This window comes from Thamnophis sirtalis, unplaced genomic scaffold, assembly GCF_051295495.1.
Source record: "Thamnophis sirtalis isolate CommonGarterSnake01/CBP01778 unplaced genomic scaffold, rThaSir2_p1.2 scaffold_15, whole genome shotgun sequence".
Taxonomy (NCBI): Eukaryota; Metazoa; Chordata; class Lepidosauria; order Squamata; family Natricidae; genus Thamnophis; species Thamnophis sirtalis.
Genome location: NW_028261395.1, coordinates 8,848,431 through 8,870,394, shown reverse-complemented (window position 1 = coordinate 8,870,394; position 21,964 = coordinate 8,848,431). Strand labels below are relative to the sequence as shown.

At 40.7% G+C, this 21,964-nt stretch overlaps 1 protein-coding gene across 1 annotated transcript; it reads right to left on the bottom strand.

Annotated features, from left to right (window-relative positions):
- Positions 1-11,121: 11,121 nt before the first annotated feature.
- Positions 11,122-11,760, bottom strand: LOC148042452 (myosin light chain 4-like). The gene has a single exon (XM_087702112.1). The coding sequence runs from the start codon at positions 11,446-11,448 to the stop codon at positions 11,305-11,307; it is 144 nt and encodes a 47-aa protein (XP_087558238.1). The 5' UTR covers positions 11,449-11,760; the 3' UTR covers positions 11,122-11,304.
- Between the last annotated feature and the right edge of the window lie 10,204 nt (positions 11,761-21,964).

Sequence of the window (21,964 nt, the reverse complement as noted above, 5' to 3'; positions counted from 1 at the left end):
TTAGAGGAAGGAATGACTCATGCAGATTTTGTGAGGTAAGGATTTGTGAACTTATATTGATCTGTTAAGGTATGCAAATTTCCCAAGAGAGCAGTGGGAAAGTAACTTTGTTTTTATCCAACACCATGCCTCTCCGATTGTATGTATAAAGTGCAGTGAAATCTTCATGATCTAAGGTAGGGGCAGGATTTTTTTTTCATTGCTTCCTTCCTTTCTTCCTTCCTTCCCTCCCTGCCTGTCTCAGTCCTCCTCTTCCTCCTCCCCTCCCAAATGTTTTCAAAGGGGAAAAAAAGCAAGAAAGTGTTTTTGGAAAAACACACCTTTGAGACAATGGGATCTTGGAATTTATTGAAAAGTGGCAGAAGTAAGCATGGGAGCAATGTACAGGGAGCAAATTGCTCACCTCTGATACAGCATATACTTACATCATAGTTAACAAATCTTCTTCATTTGGTAAGATTGTTAGAATCCTGTTTCATATGACCACCAAATCAGGAAGCTTTTAAGTAGAAGAGGTTTTTTTGTTTTGGGTGGCATCCATTCCATTTATTTATTATGGCTCAGAGATTGTATTTGGTGGAGAAGTGACCAAACATGACTACTTGCTGATTGCACACTCCTGCCTTTGCTTATTTGATTCTCTCTCCACCCACCCCGCCCTTAAAATGTTGAATGGTCCTCTACTTGAGCAAAGGGTTGTGCTGGAAGATCTCCAAGACCCCTTCAACTCTTGTTCTTCTATTCTTCCTTTTATCCCTGCTCATGGCTTTTTTTTCTAATGAAGTGGTAGCCATATTCAGCAGATAGAAAAATTGGGTAACCATACCCTATTTAGCAATAACAATAGCAGTTAGACTTATATACCGCTTCATAGGGCTTTCAGCCCTCTCTAAGCGGTTTACAGAGTCAGCATATCGCCCCCACAGTCTGGGTCCTCATTTCACCCACCTCGGAAGGATGGAAGGCTGAGTCAACCTTGAGCCGGTGAGATTAGAACCGCTGAACTGCAGATAACAGTCAGCTGAAGTGACCAGCAGTACTGCAGTATTTCAGGGATGGTGAGTGCCCAAACTGGAATGTGCATGCATGCATGTGCATGTGCGCATGCTGGAGCACCGGAAATCTGAAGAGCAGCTGGCCGGTGTGCATGCACAGGCTGGCCAGCGTGTCTTTGGATTTCTGGCATGCACTTGCATCCTGGCCAGCTGGTCTTTGTGCACGCCAGAGCACCAGAAACCCAAACACCAGCTGACCGGTGTGTGCATGCCTGCTTTTTGGGCATTTTGAGGCCATTTTCCAGCGCCCTGGCACCCGTAAAGGGGTCCACCACATATCCGCGAAGGCCTTATCCGCGGAGACATAAGCACGAAGACTAATTCGCGCCGTTCGAAGCACTAAGGAAAAACGCGACCCTATCGCGATGACATAATCACGGAGGGCAAATCCGTGCATTCCCAAGCACTCAGTACCCAAAACCTAACCCTAACCCTAACCCTAACCCTAACCCTAACCCTAACCCTAACCCTAACCCTAACCCTAACCCTAACCCTAACCCTAACCCTAACCCTAACCCTAAACCTAAACCTAAACCTAAACCTAACCCTAAAACAAACCCTAAATCAAACCCCTAAATTTAATCCTAAACCTTACCTTAATTGAAATCGGCTTTCTGCTGCAGCGCCGTTTTAAAGCGCCCTTCTGTTGCCGCGCTGTTGTCGTGGCGGTGATGATGCGCGGTGATGACGTCGCGGCTTTAGCGACGCGATTTTATCACCACTATTTTGACGAGCGCGGTTTTGTCATGCCACGCCCGTAAAGACCAGTTGGCCGGTATGCATGTATGCACCAGAAACCAGAAGAGCACCTGACGATGGCGCACATGCCCACAGAGAGGGCTTTGTGTGTCATCTCTGGCATGCATGCCATAAGTTCACCATCATAGTCCTATTTGCTCTGAGCGGAACCTTCTGGATTCGTTGAGATTGATCTGTGGCCAGCCCTATTAAAGACTGTCGTGTTCTTTATTTGTCCGATCATTCCACAGTGCTCAGTGGCTGCTATCCTGCAACAAAACCATAAAACAGAGTAACATTAAATCACAACCAACGATATTCAATTAAAAAGTTGACAGCAGCATCCTTCAGAACATAAATTAGGACATATACCTATTCACAAAGGTATGCTGGCAGACGTTTTTCTGAGTTTAACTGTGAAATGCAATTTAGAGAAGGAGAGATTGGAAAGTGTGTGTGTGTGTGTGTGTGTGTGTGTTTGTGTGTGTGTGTAACAGAAATTGCTCTTGTCCTTCATCACCCTATTTATTTTAGCCACTTACTTCACTTCAGGAGGTGATTGTCTCTCCGGGAATGCTTCCTTGGCAGATAACTTTCTTTTAAGTAAAGGACCAATCCAGTGATGGGATTCAATTTTTTTTTACTACTGGTTCTATGGGTGTGGCTTGGTGGGCATGATATGACTTGGTGGGTGTGGCTTGGTGGGCATGGTGGGGAAGGATACTGTAAAATCTCATTCCCTTCCCACTCCAAGGGAAGGTTACTGTAAAATCCCCATTTCTTCCCAACTCGGGGGAAGGATACTGTAAAATATCCATTCTCTCCCCACTCCAGGGGAAGGATACTGTAAAATCTCCATTCCCTCCCCACTCCAGGGGAAGGATACTGTAAAACCTCCATTCCCTTCCCACTCCAAGGGAAGGTTACTGTAAAATCCCCATTTCTTCCCAACTCCGGGTGAAGGATACTGTAAAATCTCCATTCTCTCCCTACTCAAGGGGAAGGATACTGTAAAATCTCCATTCCCTCCCCACTCCAGGGGAAGGATACTGTAAAACCTCCATTCCCTTCCCACTCCAAGGGAAGGTTATTGTAAAATCCCCATTTCTTCCCAACTCCCGGGGAAGGATACTGTAAAATCTCCATTCCCTCCCCACTCCAGGGGAAGGATACGATAAAATCCCCATTCCCTCCCCACTCCAGGGGAAGATTACTTCAAAATTCCTATTCTCTCTCAATCAGCTGGGACTTGGAAGGCAGAGAATAGATGGGAGTGGGGCCAGTACTTGTCAGAACCTGCTAAATACCAGCTCTGGACCAATCACATATAAAAATGGGGAAATAATTACCTAAACAAATTTATGTTAATTTCCCCTGGAAAATAGCTCTGTTTTCAGCATTCAGAATAAGACCAAAAAGCATGAGTTATAGTCTAAAAGTTACCCATTCCTCGGAAAAAGAGCCTGTTGCTTATCCTAGTTTTATAACACATTCATGAGTTTGTTACAGGTTTCCAAGGTGGATTTCAAAGGCTCTCATTAAAGTCAGAAAAATATATATGAAGCATATGCCTCAGTAGATAATATGTTATAACTTATATGTGTTTAAACGTATCTAATCAAAAATATATTATACTGTATTTAGTTTTATACATTGGCATAAGTGAATTTGATTTAGTGGGACTTCCTTCGGATGAGTTGTGTATATGATCATGCAGGTAATCTAATATATTCTTTGATTATCTGACTGCAAAGATATTTGCAGCCTGGATTATGGATGCCACTGGTGGCAGTAAAAATTCATTATAGCTGCAGGTACCCTAAGAAAGCTGACTTTTTATATATACCTTCACACATCCTTTCCCAATTTGCCTGCAACTGAAAAAAAAAAAGTTTAGGGTTAGCATTCTTTTCTTCTCCCAAAAGGGACTTGGCACACATTCCCACACTTTTCTGAATTCTCTAATTGAGAGTAAATTTTTAAGTTGGCAAAAGATTTTCCATGGAAATCTCATTAACATTAATTTTTAAAAAAATTAATGCATAGAAGGAGATTCTACCCAGTAAGGAGAAAAAATGCTTCTTGCTTTGATGTCTGCATTTCAAATTGGTTCCTTTGCAACTGAAAGTTGCTTAATTCTAGCATGAGAAATGGTTACTCCTATGGGAAGAAAACAACTTCAGTTGTGTTAGGTTCCACACACACACACACACACACAACCGGCCCCAATGTTAGAAAATTTATTTTCAGTTTTGGATCTTTAAGGATAAAAATAACTTCTTTTTCAAAATATTTAGTAGCATAAAAAATACATTAAGAGCGTGTTGTCTATTAATAGGCAATTGCTAGCAAATTATCTAGGTATTGTCAGCCTCTGCTTTGCTGCTGCTTCGGCTGCCATTGAAACGGGGAGGGGGGTGCATGGTATTTGGGAGGGGATTACTAATTGTGCTGGAGGAAGATTCTGGAGTTTCTGCCGCCTGTCTCACTGCGCATGCGGAGGAGGTTTCCCACCAAGGCCAACGGCACCGACGTTCCATCTTGGTGATGCCTTTCAAAGTTATCTCGCACCTGACACTTGAGAGAATTATGATTGGACTGTGACTGGGATGCCAAGGGGTGGGGAATGGGTTATTCTATATATCAATTGCTTTCGCGCCTAAATAATCAGTCTTCGCTTTGCCACGCTTCTATTCATTTATAATTAGTAAAAGTACACTTGATTTCTATCAATGGAGTCTTGTGGTTTTCTTTCCTGATTATCCAATGAAGGAGTGCTGACAGGTATAGTGCAGCATGTACAAAACTAGAATTCCAAATCTAGACTTCATTGTCTCAACTTTCTAAGAGAAAGAAAGGTTTCACCAAAATATCCTGCTACTTGAATCCTGTATTTCTATGTCTCATAAGATCTTGGACCTTCAAAACCTCCAAATATTTGGATATATTGCTGATATAGCTTTTTTTTTTTGAGATGTCATACATTATATGTTGTTACAGTGGTTTTAATTGTATGCTTTCCAGAATCACTATTGATGGGTGGTTCCCAAAATCATTGAAATAAACAAATACATTTGACCATCAAAGGACTTTTCAATCAATCAATATTTATTGCTATCATTATAATGCTAAATTTAGAATGCTAAATTTTTCAACATCCAAGTCTTACTTTAGTTGTAATAGAATTGCTACATTTGATCCTGAGTCATGTGTCCCCTTAGGATTATTGCCCAATATCTTCCAAGAAAGGCCATCAAAGTAGTATTTTAATATGGCAGATTGGGAAAATAGTTAAATATGTCAAGAAGAATCTTCCTAATGCATCTTTATTTTCATTTGGTTTTATTCATAATCGTAATCTCTTCCCATTATTTCTTTGCTTTGTATTCATTTTAAGGGCAGAACACATTTCATTAAATTTATAGAATATTAGGATATTAACAAAATCAAGTTCTTTTTTTTAACCATCAGCAGTATTTAATTTTTATTTTTCCATGGTTTCTATGCTATAACTCTAGCTCCATAATTTCTTTTTTCTTTTTTCCTTCCCATTTCTTTCCTTTTCCTTTTAAAACTGTCCTTGTTTATCAATTTTTATTTTATTCCTCCTTTTAGCTAGTCCCACCTATTGGCCCCTAGAAGTTACGTCTTGCTCATTTAAACTAAAGTACAAGTTTAACTCTCTAACTTTATCATTAACAAATTGTTTCTGCAGCTAGAAATTGTTAAGAGTCTATGTTTTGATTACCCCTTCTATAATACCTGGACACCATTGGAGTATCAACTTGGTCCTCTTTTAAACTTTCAGTAGACAGAAATTGAATTTAATATTGTATGTGATTTAAAATTTAGAATTATCAGTGAAGGTCTTTTTATAGGATTAAGGATTATATTATTCTCTAAATAGTCATTAAACCAGTTCATCCAAAACATCATCAAATATTTTGTTTTCTGAATATTCTTTTCTTAAATACTGATTGGACTTTATCCATTTTGCAAATCAATGTCATATTTTGAATTGTACTAAAATAGTATTATTAATAATATTACAGTGTGGATTTTTGTTTAATTTGTCAAACAAATATGTGCTTTGTTGTGTTCAAAGAAATGTCCTTCTGGGTTCAGCTCCAAGTGGGGAAGAAAACACTGGAGACATGGAGGCTGCTTGGAAAGATGGTTTATTGTTGGACAGGGCCACATGGCTTGAGCCCTGTACAGAAAAGGGGATCACATGCTTCGATGTTGGTGGAGAAGAAGAGAAGGGGCCTGCCAGGCTCTTTATACCCTGCCTAGTCCCACCTCTCTGTTTCCTGTTCCTGTGTAAGAAATGTACTCTGACTGGTTGTCAGACTCCCATGGTGCCATGCAGGGGGCTACTCTCTAGGCTGTTTTGAATCCATAGATGAGTTCTCAGATGCCATGTGGAGAGTTGAGTAATATCCCTTCCCCCTACAGCTGCAGTGGGGAAGTCTTTATTATGTAAAGTGGGCTAGCCTGGCCTTCTTAATGGGCCTATTGACAAAGTGGGGGTGGGCAAGAAGCTACAGGAAACTATTCTGTCTTTTAAAGCATGTTTCTTTCTTTTCACATCCAGAGAAATATTCTGCCTTTTCAATACTTCCTAGGATATTTCGCTTCTCCAGGAGAGGGCTGGATGATAACTTCCCACAGTTGTATATTAGATGCGGATTCTCTCTTTTTAAACCTAACTATAGGAATTGCACGTTTGCAGTTTCTTTCAATTGTTATTAAGGTGGTTTGCTAATTCCTTCTTTGTGGATGCTTTTTAATCTTCTCAGTTTACACAACAGCTTTGACTTTCTCAAACAGTTCCCTATTCAAGTATTAACCTAGCCCAGAGGTGGGTTTCAAAAAAATTTCGAACCTACTCTGTGGGTGTGGCCTCCTTTGTGGGAGTGGCTTGCCGAGCATGTGACCTGGTGGGAGTGGCTTGCTGGCCATGTGTTTTCTTTCTTTCTTTCTTTCTTTCTTTCTTTCTTTCTTTCTTTCTTTCTTTCTTTCTCTCTCTCTCTCTCTCTCTCTCTCTCCCCCTCTCTCTCTTTCCTTCCTTTTGTCTCTGTCCCTTTTTCCTTTTTTTTTCTTTCATCTCTCTCTCTTTTTCTTTCTTTTTTCTTTTTTTCTTTCTTTCTTCCTTTCTTTCTCTTTCTCTTTCTCTCTCTGTGTGAGTGTGTGTGTGTGTGTGTGTGTGTGTGTGTGTCAGTGGTGGGTTTCAAAAATTTTTGGAACCTCTTCTGTAGGTGTGGCCTGCTTTCCGGGTCTTCTAACCGGTTCGGTACATTTGACGAACCGGTTCTACCGAATAGGTGCGAACTGGTAGGAACCCACCTCTGACCTAGCCTGACCCTACTTTGTCAGATTAACCAAGGTATTGACAAGTTCTAAGGCCATTTGATCATACCTTGTAGTCCTTTCTGATCCTAATTTGCACACACATTTTAGATCAATGATTGCAAATCTTTTTTTTTTTTTTGCCTCGTGTGCCAAAAGTGGGGGGAGTGCAGGGGGGTCATGCTACCCACCTCTGTGTACATGTGCACACGGTCAGCACTTCCCCCACTTTTGGAGGACTTTTTCCGCCCTCCCCAGGCTCCAGAGGCTTTCTAGCGGCTTTTCCTCTCCCTGCTCGTGCGACTCGCAGGCTCACGATGCCCTTAGCTAACTCTACAGTACCTGCAGAGCCAGGGCATCTCCGCTGTTGGTGCCGCCCGCTGCTTGGGTTATTTTTTTTTTTGCGGCTTTCAAAGCATGGAGGACAGAAAAGCCGCTCGCACAACCCACCTCTCCAGCCATTCACACACCTAGGGGCATTCCGAAGGCACCAAGCTGCGGGAAGCGGAGGGCGGCGAACAGGCGCTCGCATTGCTTGGTGCCTTCTGGGTACTGCTAAGTCGATCAGTGGTGCTGTGCCCAGCTGGAAAGGGGGGTTGCCGGGTGGCTGCTCGTGAGCGTGGTCACCTCATGGCTGCTGTGTTGCTGCTGTGAAAGCACAACACAGCCATTCGACCCTGAGGCTGTGCCCGGCTCTTCGGGAGCCCACTCGCAAGAGAGCAGCTGCCTGGCAACCCCCCCCTCTTCAGCTGGGCACAACGCCGCTGACTACTTAGTGGTACCCCGAAAGCACCAAGCAATGTAAGCGCCTTTGCCCCCCAACTCGTTCCCGTGGCTTGGCGCCTTCAGGATACTGCTAGGTCGGCGAGCGGTGCTCTGCCTGGCCGGAGGAGAGGGTTGTCCAGGGGGCTTTTGGGGGGGGTTAATATTTTTGCCCACCCAAAATATGTGGCAAGGATTTAATTTCAGGACAAGTCGTATTTTTGGGAAAACACAGTAGTTAGTTATAGTTATAGTTATATAGTTATATAGTTATATAGTTATATAGTTATATAGTTATATAGTTATATAGTTATATAGTTATATAGTTATATAGTTATATAGTTATATAGTTATATAGTTATATAGTTATATAGTTATATAGTTATATAGTTATATAGTTATATAGTTATATAGTTATATAGTTATAGTTATAGTTATAGTTATAGTTATAGTTATAGTTATAGTTATAGTTATAGTTATAGTTATAGTTATAGTTATAGTTATAGTTATAGTTATAGTTATAGTTATAGTTATAGTTATAGTTATAGTTATAGTTTAGTTATAGTTAGTTATAGTTATAGTTATAGTTATAGTTATAGTTATAGTTATAGTTATAGTTATAGTTATAGTTATAGTTATAGTTATAGTTATAGTTATAGTTATAGTTATAGTTATAGTTATAGTTATAGTTATAGTTATAGTTATAGTTATAGTTATAGTTATAGTTAGAGTTAGAGTTAGAGTTATAGTTATAGTTAGAGTTAGAGTTAGAGTTAGAGTTAGAGTTAGAGTTAGACTTAGAGTTAGAGTTAGAGTTAGAGTTAGACTTAGTTAGAGTTAGAGTTAGAGTTAGAGTTAGTTAGAGTTAGTTAGAGTTAGTGTTAGAGTTAGAGTTAGAGCTAGAGCTAGAGCTAGAGTTATATCCTGTTCCCCTGAAAATAAGACCTCCCTGGATAATAAGCCCAATCAGGCTTTTGAGCGCATGCGCTAAAATAAGCTCCTTCCCCCAAAATAAGCCCTCCTTGAAAAGATTGCAACACTGCAGCAGCCATGAGGTGACCAAGCTCACCACTTCCTGCACCTCAAAAATAATAAGACCTCCCTGAAAATAAGGCCAAGCACTTATTTTGGGGGTCAAAAGAAAATAAGACATGTAAAAGATGAACCAGTTGCTGTTCAGACTCAGGGGTAGAATCTGTCTCTATGCTATAAAAATGCTGGTAGTACACCCAATGGTGATCAGGTTTAATGCTTGTTAATAACTGTAATTGCCATTGTGACCAGGAAGTTTTTATTCTTCTCTTGGGTGGCCACTTTTCAGAAACCTCTAAATTCTTATTAACACCTACAGCTGTTAGAATCTATCCGGTTCTTTCCTCATGCTATTAATTGTTAGCTCCTAATTGTTTTAGCATTTTAACAGAAAAACAGAGTTGGAAAGAACCTTGGAGGCCTTCTAGTCCAACTCCCTGATCAAACAGGATACCTTATAACAAATTCTCGTAATTTGTAAAAAAAAAAAAAAACCTCTTTTATTGCATTCTGATGTTTGTGTGTGTGTGTGTGTGTGTGTGTGTGTGTGTGTGTGATTGATTGATCATGGACTGTAAATCATTGTTGGCTGGTCATACATATGGTTCAATAAGCTGACTAGCAAATTGTAAAGAATGAAATTGTTATTTTGCTTAGAGGCAGCGTTCTGTTCTTTGAAACATCTGGAACATAATTTTTCAATAATTCAGAAATAATTGTTGCAATGTATTAACCTCTAAGCCACAAGCTCTCCTCCCTTAGAGGTTAATACAACTGCCTAATATGTAAAAACAGCCCAAGTTTGAATCCCAGCAAGGGTATGGCTAGCTAATGAGAGCTAAATAGCTTGAAATAGATCTATACTAGTCTCCCTTTATTTATTTATCAGCAAAAAATTAACACAAAATGGTGTGTTGTGTAAGCAAAATGGTGTGTCCTGGAGTGAGGCTGAATGACGAAAGGGAAGCAGTATGCTTCCTCCCATATTTGGGCACACCAGGTGCTTTGACAAAAAGAAAAAAAAAATCCTTAATTACTCCCCTGGCTCAGCTAATAAGGGAGGAGAGCTTGTAGCTTAGAGGTTAATTAATACATATAACTGCCTAATGTGTAAAAATAGGCCAAGTTCGAATCCCAGCAAGGGTATGGCTAACTGATGAGAGCTAAATAGTTTGAAATAGATCTATACTAGTCTTCCTTCATTTATTTATCAACAAAAATGTAATATATATAATAAAAATTATAAGCATATGTTGCAAATTATATATTTGCAACATATGCTTATAGTTTCTTTTTTTAAAAATGAAGAAATTATGGGACTAAAAATGCTCAAAACGTATTTCTTCAATTAAAAAGAATCGCCTACCATTTCTCCTATCAATTTCCACTTTATTCCGCTTCCAATTTATTGGAATAAAAGCGGAACTTCTAAGGATATATTTATTCTTAATATACATTTTGGCTATTATTAAAATCAATTTCATTAATTTTTTCCCCTATTTTTTCATTTTGTAACAGAGAAAATTAAAATACAAATTTCAAGGAGGAAAAATGGACATTTTACAAGAACGAAACAAAATTAATGTCATTAAAAATGTGGATTAAAAAACCAAGTTGATTTGTTACCCATCTAGCTATTATAATATTTAACAGATTAATCAACAAATATTTAACAGATTCATCAACAACAAAATTAAACTTCAGAGGATTATTATCCTCTGTAAACAATCTGTTATTGTAATTAGCTTCTGGAAAGTCTACAACAGTTTATTATCTACCACAAATCACCCCAAATGTTATCCCTAATCCATCCAGGATCAAATATCCTTGTTTAACTCTTAATAAGAAAAACTATTCCTTAGAATGTTTGCTGTGAAGCAAAGCAAGTATCGTGCCCCTTAATTGCAGAACATGATCAAGGAAGCAAGATTCATGCAAGACTGTCCAAATGAGTTTTAAATACAGAACATTACACATTAAAGTTTAGCATCTTGAGAACTGAGAAATCAACCTTTCACCTCTTCTTGTTTTAGGGAGCTCATTATGATGGCGCTTCTGAATCTCATTGTCTCCGAATGTTCGCGCAACAGATTTAAATGGGATCTCCTCTCTGCTGATTGTGTTCAAGGAGGCTCTTCTTTCTTTCTTGCCCTCGGCAAGTCTCACAATAGCATTAAAGCAGTGCTTCTTTTTTTTTTAATCGATGCAAAGGTGTTTAATGCAGTGGTTTTGTTATTGTAATGGGCGGTCCCTTTAATGTGGCTTGTGGCAGATTCATTTCCTACAGAATTTTAAGGGGGAAATAGTATGAGGAAATTTCTGCCGAATCACTTTTTTACTCATTTGAAGAATTTTAAAGATTCTAGCTTCAGCCAGACATGATATGCTTGACAAAAGCTTCATAGTTGATGCAGCCATTGGCATCTTCTTGACCAGCCATCAATTGTTCAACTTCGTTCTCTGTCATCTTCTCACCTAAAGTTGCAAGGACATGACGCAGTTCAGCTCCCATGACAGTGCCGTTTCCTTCCTTGTCAAAGACACGCAGTCCTTCCACAAAGTCCTCAAAAGTCCCTTGGTCCTTGGATCATGCAATATGTTGTAACATTGGGAGAAAGGTCTCAAAATCCAGCATTTTTGAATTCATTTCTTCTGCCTTTGGTTTCCCTAGCACTTTCAAGACCTCTGCATTGGTTGGGTTCTGTCCCAGGGCTCGCATGACATCTCCACACTGACTGTATGTGATTTTCATTTCTCCAGTTGGGGTCTTGTCAAAGAGCATGAATGCTTCCTTGAACTCTTCAATCTGATCAGCACTGAATTCAATCACAAAAAGTGTCCTTCACACAAGTTGCAGCTTTCTTTTGAATCACAAATAACCAGATCTACTTAGACTTAAGTTTGAACATGAGCACTGGTGCGGATTCTTCTTTATTCGTGTCAGAAGCACCTTGGTGCCCAGTCTATTTATTGATTTCCATAGAGGATAAAATTGTTCTTGATCAGGTGACAATTGTGTGGTTATGCTCAGTTTCCTAGTAGCTCCTTCAAAGCAGTGCTTTAATGGACAGCCCTCACCCACACTCCAGTTTAAGCAACTCAATACCAGCCTTGACTGACTGCTAAATCTAGTTGAGTTAAAAACCATATGCACCACATCAGTGTCGCAATGGTAGTGGATGGTTTCCTGCCAGGTAGAGACATTGAGAAATGGGGAGGACAACAAAAGTAATCAGAACATCACCATTTGGTGGCAAATCAAGCAGAATCATTAGATGGAGGATAGAGAATGTTATTTCCTGAGGACTCAAAGATAACTGAAGATTTTAACTCAGCAGCAGGAGAGTCTCTCTGTCATCTGACAGACAGCAATTCTGGATATTTCCTCATTCCGTGCTGCTATAATCATGATTAGGGGACTGGAGGCTACAACATATGAAGAACAGCTGCAGGAACTGGTTATGTCTAGTTTAATGAAAAGAAGGACTAGGGGGGACAAGATAGCAGTGTTCCAATATCTCAGGGACTGCTACAAAGAAGAGGGAGTCAAACTATTCTCCAAGGCACCTGAGGGTAGAACAAGAAGCAATGGGTGGAAACTAATCAAGGAGAGAAGCAACTTAGAACAACGGAGAAATTTCCTGACAGTTGGAACAATTAATCAGTGGAACAGCTTGCCTCCAGAAGTTGTGAATGCCCCAACACTGGAAGTTTTTAAAGAAGAGATTGGATAATCATGTGTCTAAAGTGGTATAGGGTTTCCTGCCTAAGCAGGGGGTTGGACTAGAAGACCTCCAAGGTCCCGTCCAACTCCTCCAAGGTCCCTTCCAACTCTGTTATTCTATACTCCTATTTCTCTCCTACAGAATTTTACTCAATCACATGATCCACAGAAGGATATTTGACAATAATGGTATTTTCAAGTGGCAGGGAAATCAGGAGATCCAGGAAGTTCAAAGGGGTATAAAGATTTACTGTAAGCTTAATCTGAACTACTAGTGGTCAAAGCAATTTGGCAGTAGATAAAGAATTCATGGTGGGCTGGACTGAGATCTCTTGTGGGCATGAAGGAAGTCATGACTGATGATGCATTTGACCCCTCTCTCGGGCTCAACCTGATCATCTCCTACAGCTATTAGTTTCTAAAGTGGTGTATGATTGTTATTGTTGTCAATCATGCTTTTCTGCAATAAAGTAATTTGGCTTTGGGGCTGTATGTTCTTAAGTTTTTTTAGACTTTGGGATCAATGTGTGTTTTGAGTGAAGATCTAGAAAAAAAAGATAACAAGAATCATCACATAATGGAAGTATTTTGAGAGGAAATTTCATCCATAATTCAGTGAAATTCTGGTATATTTTTATTCCTTTTGTTCTACTCCAGAATGGAAAATGTTATGTTTTCAGCTGCAGCAAGGACAAGTTTAAAAAGCAGGTCAGCTTCTGACACAACCTAGCCAAGTTCAGATTTATAATTGCATTAAAGAACTGTTCAGAGATCGGTAATTCCAGATAGGCATCACGGCATTAGCTAAATCAGAATTTTTAGGAGCTGGTTCACCTAGCAGGTTTCAGTTGATGCGCTGGCTTTAGTATTTCAGTAAGAGAGTGATATTTCATATTTTAAATCTCTCTGTGTGTCTCACTTTATGTGTGCTCGGTCACTTAATTCAACCAATATTTGTCACCATTTATCACTATTTAAATGGCATGTCTTCAACACATGTTGTGTGTGTGTGTGTGTGTGTGTGTGTGTGTGTGTGTGTGTATTTGTTTTTTGTCAAAGCAACTGGTGTGCCCAAACATGGGAGGGAGCATACTACTTCCCTTTTGCCTTTCAGCCCTACTCCAGGAGCCTTTCCAGGCAGAAAAATCATTTTGTGTTGCATTTTTGCTGATAGATAAATAAAGGGAGATTAGTATAGATCTATTTCAAGCTATTTAGCTCTCATCAGCTAGCCATGTTTTTCTGCCTGGAAGGCTCCTGGAGTGAGGCTGAAAGGCAAAAGGGAAGCAGTATGCTCCCTCCCATATTTGGGCATACCAGGTGCTTTGACAAAACACTTAATCATTCCCCTGGCTCAGCTGATAAGAGAGGAGAGCTTGTGGCTTAGAGGTTAATATAACTGCCTAGCATGTACAAACAGCCCAAGTTCGAATCCCAGTAAGGATATGGCTAGCGGATGAGAGATAAATAGCTTGAAATAGATCTATAGTAGTCTCCCTTCATTTATTTATCAGCAAAAATGCAACATGCATACACACATACACCACACACACACACTGGAAGTTTTTAAAGATGCATACTTTTTTTTACAAGCATACTTTTTACATGATAAAACAAGCAAAACAAAAAACAAAGAAAACCCCAGACTCCCAGCCAGATTCAATTGCTAAAATTACCCTTTTGCAGCACAAGCCATTACATCTTGGACACTTTACCAATAAATGTATGTGCTAATTAATTTGCTCCTCTTTAAGATGTATATTATTTCCTCTTTTTTAGCCTAAGCTGGAATGTTGGGTTGGGGTTGGGGAATCGACCTCAAGACTGGATTACTGTAACACGCTCTACATGGGGCTGCCCTTGAAGAGTGTTTGAAGACTTCAACTCGTCCAGAACGCAGCCGCGCGAGCGATTGTGGGTGCACCCAGGTACACCCACGTCACACCTATCCTCCGCGAGCTGCACTGGCTACCCATTAGTCTCCGGACCCGCTTCAAGGTGCTGGTCGTCACCTATAAAGCCCTACATGGCATCGGACCTAAGTACCTGAGAGACCGCCTCCTGCCGATTACCTCCCATAGACTGATTAGATCTCACAGGTTAGGTCTCCTCCGGATTCCATCTGCCAGCCAATGTCGGCTGGTGACTCCCCGGGGGAGAGTCTTCTCTGTCGCAGCTCCAGCCCTCTGGAATGATCTCCCCATGGAGATCCGGACCTCACTACTCTCCCGGCCTTCCGCAAAGCCACCAAGTCCTGGCTGCTCCAACAGGCCGGGGGGCTTGTGAAATATCCAGCCCCACGGGAACTGTGAATGTTGTATATTTTAAAGTGTTGTTTTGTTTATTTATCCCCTTCCCTTGTTTATTGTGAGCCACCCGGAGTCCTTCGGGAGTGGGCGGCATACAAGATCAATAAACTAAACTAAACTAAACTAAACTAAACTAAACTAAACTAAACTAAACTAAACTAAACTAAACTAAACTAAACTAAACTAAACTAAACTAAACTAAACTAAACTAAACTAAACTAATTGCAGATGAACAAAAACGTGAAGAAATGATGGCCTGTGCATGAATAAAGCAGGAGAAGCAAGAGAATAAGGCAACTATATCCAATGAGATTTCCAGTTTTAATAGTGGAGAATATATGTATTCACAGTTTCAGTTGTAAGGTTTTTGGTGTTCTCTGAACTTGGTTCTCTTCCTTGCAGATGTTTCAGTACCAGGCTAGGTAGCCTCATCAGTGCATGGGAGAGTGGAAGTTTCTGGTTGGCATCCACAACGTTACAGTAAGCCACTATGTGACACTTGCTCCTGAGGAGACGCTTGCTCCTGGGGAGGAAATCTATGGCAAATCTAGACAGCATACTAAAAAACAGAGACATCACCCTGCCAACAAAAATCAAGGTTATGGTGTTCCCAGTTGCAATGTATGGCTGTGAAAGTTGGATTATAAGAAAGGCTGAGTGCCAAAGAATGGAGACCTTTGAACTATGGTGCTGGAGAAGAGTCCTGTGAGTCCCTTGGATTGCATGGTGGTCAAACTGGTCAGTCCTAGAGGAGATCAACCCTGACTGCTCCTTGGAAGGCCAGATCCTGAAGATGAAACTGAAATACTTTGGCCACCTAATGAGAAGGAAGGACTCACTGGAGCAGAATCTACTGCTGGGAAAGATGGAGGGCAAACGAAGAAGGGGACGACAAGAGAATGAGGTGGCTGGATGGAGCACTGAAGCAGTAGGTGTGAGTCATAATGGACTCCAAAGGACGGTAAAGGACAGGAAGACCTGGAGGAGTGTTGTTCAAGGGGTTGCGATGGGTCGGACATGACTTCACAACTAACAACAACAACAGCCGCTATGTAGGATAGGTAGAAGATTTGCAAAATGTGGCCAAGAACTTCATCCGGTTCTCAGTTCTTAATCTCTCAACACAAATTCCAACTACTTTAGCTACAACTGGGAAACCTGTTGGTATTCTAGACCTAGCCAAATCCAAAAAGTGCTTCAGAATTCCCGGAAGTGTGAAATTCAGACAGACGCACAGAGATAAACCCCATCTACTGTACATATCATTTAAAAGATACAAACAAAAGTCAAGAAAGGAAAACTAACAGATCAGAATTTCTAGATAAGGCGGAAATAGCATTAGATAACAACCAATAAATAATATTCAAGGAACTGAAGAAGCTTCTTGGATGAGGACTGAAATGTTTTCCAAGAAAAAAGCAGCTAAGTCCAGTTGCCTTTTGGAAAAAAAAGCATATTTGGTACAACCATGACCTGGATGACTGAGAATCTTCATAGACAATAATCTAGGAAACATTAAGGAAGGAGCCACATCCCATCCAAGACTGTCAGGGCAAGCTGTTCTATGTAAACAGTCAGCAAACTCCATCTCCTATGGAGTCGCATGACATAACATAGACAGATAATGAAATGTTGGTGGAAAAAATAGCCAATCTTAAGGTAAAGGTAAAGGTTCCCCTCACACCAGAGGTGGGTTCCTACCAGTTCGCACCTATTCGGTAGAACCGGTTCGTCAAATCTACCGAACCGGTTAGAAGAGGTTCCACCAGTGGACCCGGAAAGCAGGCCACATCTACAGAAGAGGTTCCAAACTTTTTTTGAAACCCACCACTGGTCCTTGGATATGATTATTCTACACTATCATGATCGTATTTATAAAGCTCAGTGCCTCTGTGAAAGGTAAGGATGACTACTGCGTTTGTGGTGCAATCAGAACATTGCGTGTGTTGAAGTTGTTTTAACGCAAACCAAAGATGCCTTTTAAAAAACAAGTTTACATCCTATTCTTATGCACGCCAGTGCTGTGTGTGAGGTAATTTAGGGTGGTTCTGACAAGTGTCGTCAGCATCTCCATATCCGGTCACATGGGTGGCAAGCCACTCCCATATAGCAATAGCAGTTAGACTTATATACCGCTTCATAGGGCTTTCAGCCCTCTCTAAGCGGTTTACAGAATCAGCATATCGCCCCCAACAATCCGGGTCCTCATTTTACCCACCTCGGAAGGATGGAAGGCTGAGTCAACCTTGAGCCGGTGAGATTTGAACCGCTGAACTGCAGAACTGCAGTCAGCTGAAGTAGCCTGCACTGCTGCATTTAACCACTGTGCCACCTTGCCACCATATGGTCACATGGGCAGCAAGCCACTCCCACAAAGGAGGCCACACCCACAGAGTAGGTTCGAACCATTTTTGAAACCCACTACTGCCTCACACATAGGTATATGCTAGTTGTTCCTGACTCTAGCCAATCTTACCAATTTATCTAATTGTATTTAAATTTAAATTATATTTAAATCTAACCAATCTTAGAAGACAGCAAGAATCTAAGAGATTTCCAGTTTGAGGAAAGGAGAGGCAGATATAGGAGTACCAACAATAATGGGCATTTATGGTGATTCTCAGTCATCCAGCTCATGGTTGTGCTTTTCAAGAGGTAAGTGGACTTTTGGGGTTTTCTTTGAAGACATTTCACTTCTCATTAAAGGAGCTTCTTCAGCTTCTTCAGCTCTGAGCTGAAGAAGCTTCTTGGATAAAAAGCAAAATGCCTTCAAAGAAAAACCAGAAAGTCCAGTTGCCTTTTGAAAAAGCACCTTTGGGATAACAATAATGGGCAGAGTCTAAAAAGACCTGTTTCTTATGTTATTTGACAAGGGCTGCAATTGAGAAAGTATCTCATATGAGAAGAGATTTTTAAGAAGTGATTTTCAGTTCAAGTAATTTGATGCAGAGTAAAAAGGAATATTTTAATGTCCTACTTACAATTATATTAAAAGGAGGTCAACTGTATACATATAGCTCCCTGATAGTAAGAGTGATGGATAAGACCATCAATTTACATCCTTTTCTCTTGCGTTCACCCATAAACCCATTCCATTATATTTTTAAATTGATCTGCATTTTTAGAGTACCTATATTAAGCTCAGAATTTCATGATTGCTTACTTACACCTTTTTACATGCGTTTTATCTCAGATGTGGTTTTCTAAGTGATATTTTTTTTCCCTAAGTCAAGAACTACCTCAGAATCTTCAGGGCATATTAAAGCAAGGCACAATCTAATCAGTTAAAATGTGGAATTGGCAAATACCAAATCCTTCAATCATCTCTAATTGGAACAGAGATGGCCATTTATGTTCTTAGCAGCAGGAGTTCTGAAGATATTTTTAAAACTGACACGTATAAATGTTTATTTGCAAATAGTGTGACTGACATTGTTTGGATATATTGCCAGATAAATGCGATTGATGGTGCCCGTATTCTATTGGCATGGCACCAATCTACGGGGCCCAATTTATGAGCAAAGTTACAAGCTATGAAGTGATGCTTAACAATAGAGTCTTTTTAGCTCATTTCTGCTGAAAACAACTTGGACTTAATTACAGCAACCATTGGACTGCATAGCTTTTATTGATTTAACACAACTCTCAGCTGTTTAAAATGATCATATTTACGTATATAGAGAGAGAGCTACCACCTTTAAATCTTTAACTCTAGTGTATGCTTATCTCTGTATTTTGAGAAGGATTTAAATGAATGGCACCTCTTAATGCAGGAATGGAACAAAATATCTGATAATATCAAAGGAATATAGGCATATTTGCCCTCCTCTAAAAAGGTTGTGACTTTTTCAAGTGCAGTGTGGGGATACAGTAGTTTGGCATATAATTTTTCACATTTCTGTACCGCCATCTCCCTCAAAGTGATTACCATATTAACATGGATTTCAATTTAAGAAATTGAGATTCAAATCCCCATGTGACCACAGATTTCATAGGTGACTAAGACTAGTTCCCTATTTTCAGCGAACTCTATTTCACTGGGTTATTTTATGATTAAACTGTGGTCCGGGTATTTATTTATAGAGGGAAAATGTCCGTACCAAACGTAATTTGTAATGTTGGATTTTCCCTGTTACCAGAGGGAGCCCCCTTGTGGAGTACTGTGAAGCCGTTACCATGGCAACTCCACTGCACTGTACAGTAGAAGCCATTTTACAGCAGTACAGAAGAAATCATTTTAAGGCAAAACAGGTAGGATACCCCTAAAACACTGAAGGGTTTTAGGGGTATCTTACCCCCACAGTATTTTTTTACAGAGAGTAAGTCATCTGTGTGCTAAGTTTGGTTGAAATTGCTGAAGTCGTTCCAGTATGCTGGCACACACACACACGCACACGCAAACACACACACACACACACACACTTACTTTACCTAAAGAGAGAGAGGGAAGGGGAGGGAGAGGGAGAGAGAACCTGGAGCTCCCTTGCAGCCTAGAGGGGAAGACAATAGAAAGGAATCTGAAGTACCCCAGGATCATAGGCCTTGTACTTAAATGTTGACATATGACTTCTAGTGTGCACTGATAGTCTTTAATGATCATGTTCCTGTGGTCCTATTCCACCAATCATTTACTTAAGGCTAAGTTCAATTATTTATATTCTTCTGGCCAGGGATAGATTACTAGCACCCTTCTTACCATCTGAAAGTAACCCCATCAATCATTAGTATGTGTTCAATCTCTGCCTGCAGTGGTATTCTTACCGACTCCAATTGCTACTGGAAAGCCATTTATCAAAGTGAAAACATTCTCTTTCAGCAAAGAAGGTATGCAGGCTTACTAAACACTGGAGCACCCAGGAGAAAGTAAAGAGTAATTATTTATATGTGCACTATCACATCACATAATTAAATTCTGGAGAACTGTTTTCACATTGATATTCAACAATGAATGAGGTCTTTCATTACTCAGGGAAATAGCAGGCCAGGTTAATCACTAATCATGAGTGCATTGGAAATGAAGTTGGTAATGCAGCTTTGCTTGTTGTGTGGCTTAATTTGATACTTTTAAATTCACCACATTTAGCCACTGCTTCCTAATTTCTCAAAACACTTAGGGCCGTGATTCTTACTAAAAAGCAATTTAAATATAATGGGTACATATTTGTATATAATGCAGATTTGCTTTAAAGGGATTGGAAAAGGAAAACACTTCCATTAGTTCAAATTTGTCTGACAAAAGCAGCATTAATCCCATTGAGCTTCTGAAGAAGACAGTTGTTGGGCTTTCTTTATCTTGAATTACAGAGGTAAATCTAGAAAAGCAAAAATCAGAAGCTTCTTGTTACCAATCTCAAAGTAGGATTTGATGAGACCTGGATGATTCCCTTCCCTAAATGTTAATTCCTGCTGTCTCTAAGCAATCCAAATTCACGTTTGGAACATAAAAAAAAAATAAGTAGAAGTCAATTCCTGGACCCACAGCTGACTCTAGAACACCATCTGTCGGCTGTGACCAGGGGGACCTTTGCCCAGGTTCGCCTGGTGCACCAATTGCGACCCTACCTGGATCGGGAGGCCCTTCAGACAGTCACTCACGCCCTTGTGACCTCAAGACTGGATTATCGTAATGCGCTCTACATGGGGCTGCCCTTAAAGAGTGTTCAAAGACTCCAATTAGTCCAGAATGCAGCCACGCGAGCGATTGTGGGTGCACCAAGGTACCCCCACGTTACACCTATCCTCCGCGAGCTGCACTGGCTACCTATCAGTCTCCGAATCTGCTTCAAGGTGCTGGTCGCTACCTATAAAGCCCTACATGGCATCGGACCTGGGTACCTGAGAGACCGCCTCCTGCCGATTACCTCTCTCAGACCAATTAGATCTCACAGGCTAGGTCTCCTCCGGATTCCATCTGCCAGCCAATGTCGGCTGGCGACTCCCCGGGGGAGGGCCTTCTCTGTTGCAGCTCCGGCCCTCTGGAACGAGCTCCCTGTTGAGATCCGGACCCTTACTACCCTCCCGGCCTTCCGCAAAGCCACCAAGTCCTGGCTGTTCCAGCAGGCTGGGGGGAGCTGAGAAGCATCTACCTCCACAGAAATTGTGAATGTTGGTTTTGTTTTTAATATGTTGTCTTTGTCTCGTTCCCCCCTTTCCCTGGTCTTTTGTGAGCCACCTGCAGTCCTCCGGGAGTGGGCGGCATACAAGACAAATAAAAATAAATAAATAAATAAATAAATAAACAAACAAACAAACAAATAAATAAATTGGTTTATTGATTATGTACCATCAAGTCCTTGCCAACTCTTAGCAACTACCTAGTTACTTGCTGTTGTTAGTTGCAAAGTCATGTCCGACCCATCGCGAGCCCATGGACAACATTCCTCCAGGTCTTTCTGTCCTCTACCATCCTCTGGAGTCCACTGCTCACACTGACTCCTTCAGTGACTCCATCCAGCCACCTCATTCTCTGCCGTACCCTTCTTCTTTTACCCTAAATCTTTCCCAGCATGAGGCTCTTCTCCAGTGAGTCCTTCCTTCTCATTAGGTGGCCAAAGTATTTGAATGTCCTCTTCAGGATCTGGCCTTCTAAAGAGCAGTCAGGGTTGATCTCCTCTAGGACTGACCGGTTTGACTGCCTTGCAGTTCAAGGGACTTCAAGGAGTCTTTTCCAACACCACAGTCCAAAGGCCTCAATTCTTTGGCTCTCAGTCTTTCTTATGATCCAATTTTCACAGCCATACATTGCAACTGGGAAAACCATAGCTTTGACTATACACACTTTTGTTGGCAGGGGGATGTCTCTAGTATGTTGTTTGGATTTGCCACTGTATCCTAGTTACTAGACTACAGAATAACAAGTTGGTAGGGACTTTGGAGGTCTTCTAGTCCTACCCATTGTTCAAGCAGGAGACCCTATACCATTCTGGATAAATGACTGTCTAATCTCTTTAAAACCTCCAGTATTGGAGCTCCCACAACTACTGAAGGCAAGCCAT

Bases quoted from the DNA above. Each gene is read 5' to 3' on its own strand.
- LOC148042452 (XM_087702112.1), bottom strand. From the start codon at position 11,448: ATGGGAGCTGAACTGCGTCATGTCCTTGCAACTTTAGGTGAGAAGATG.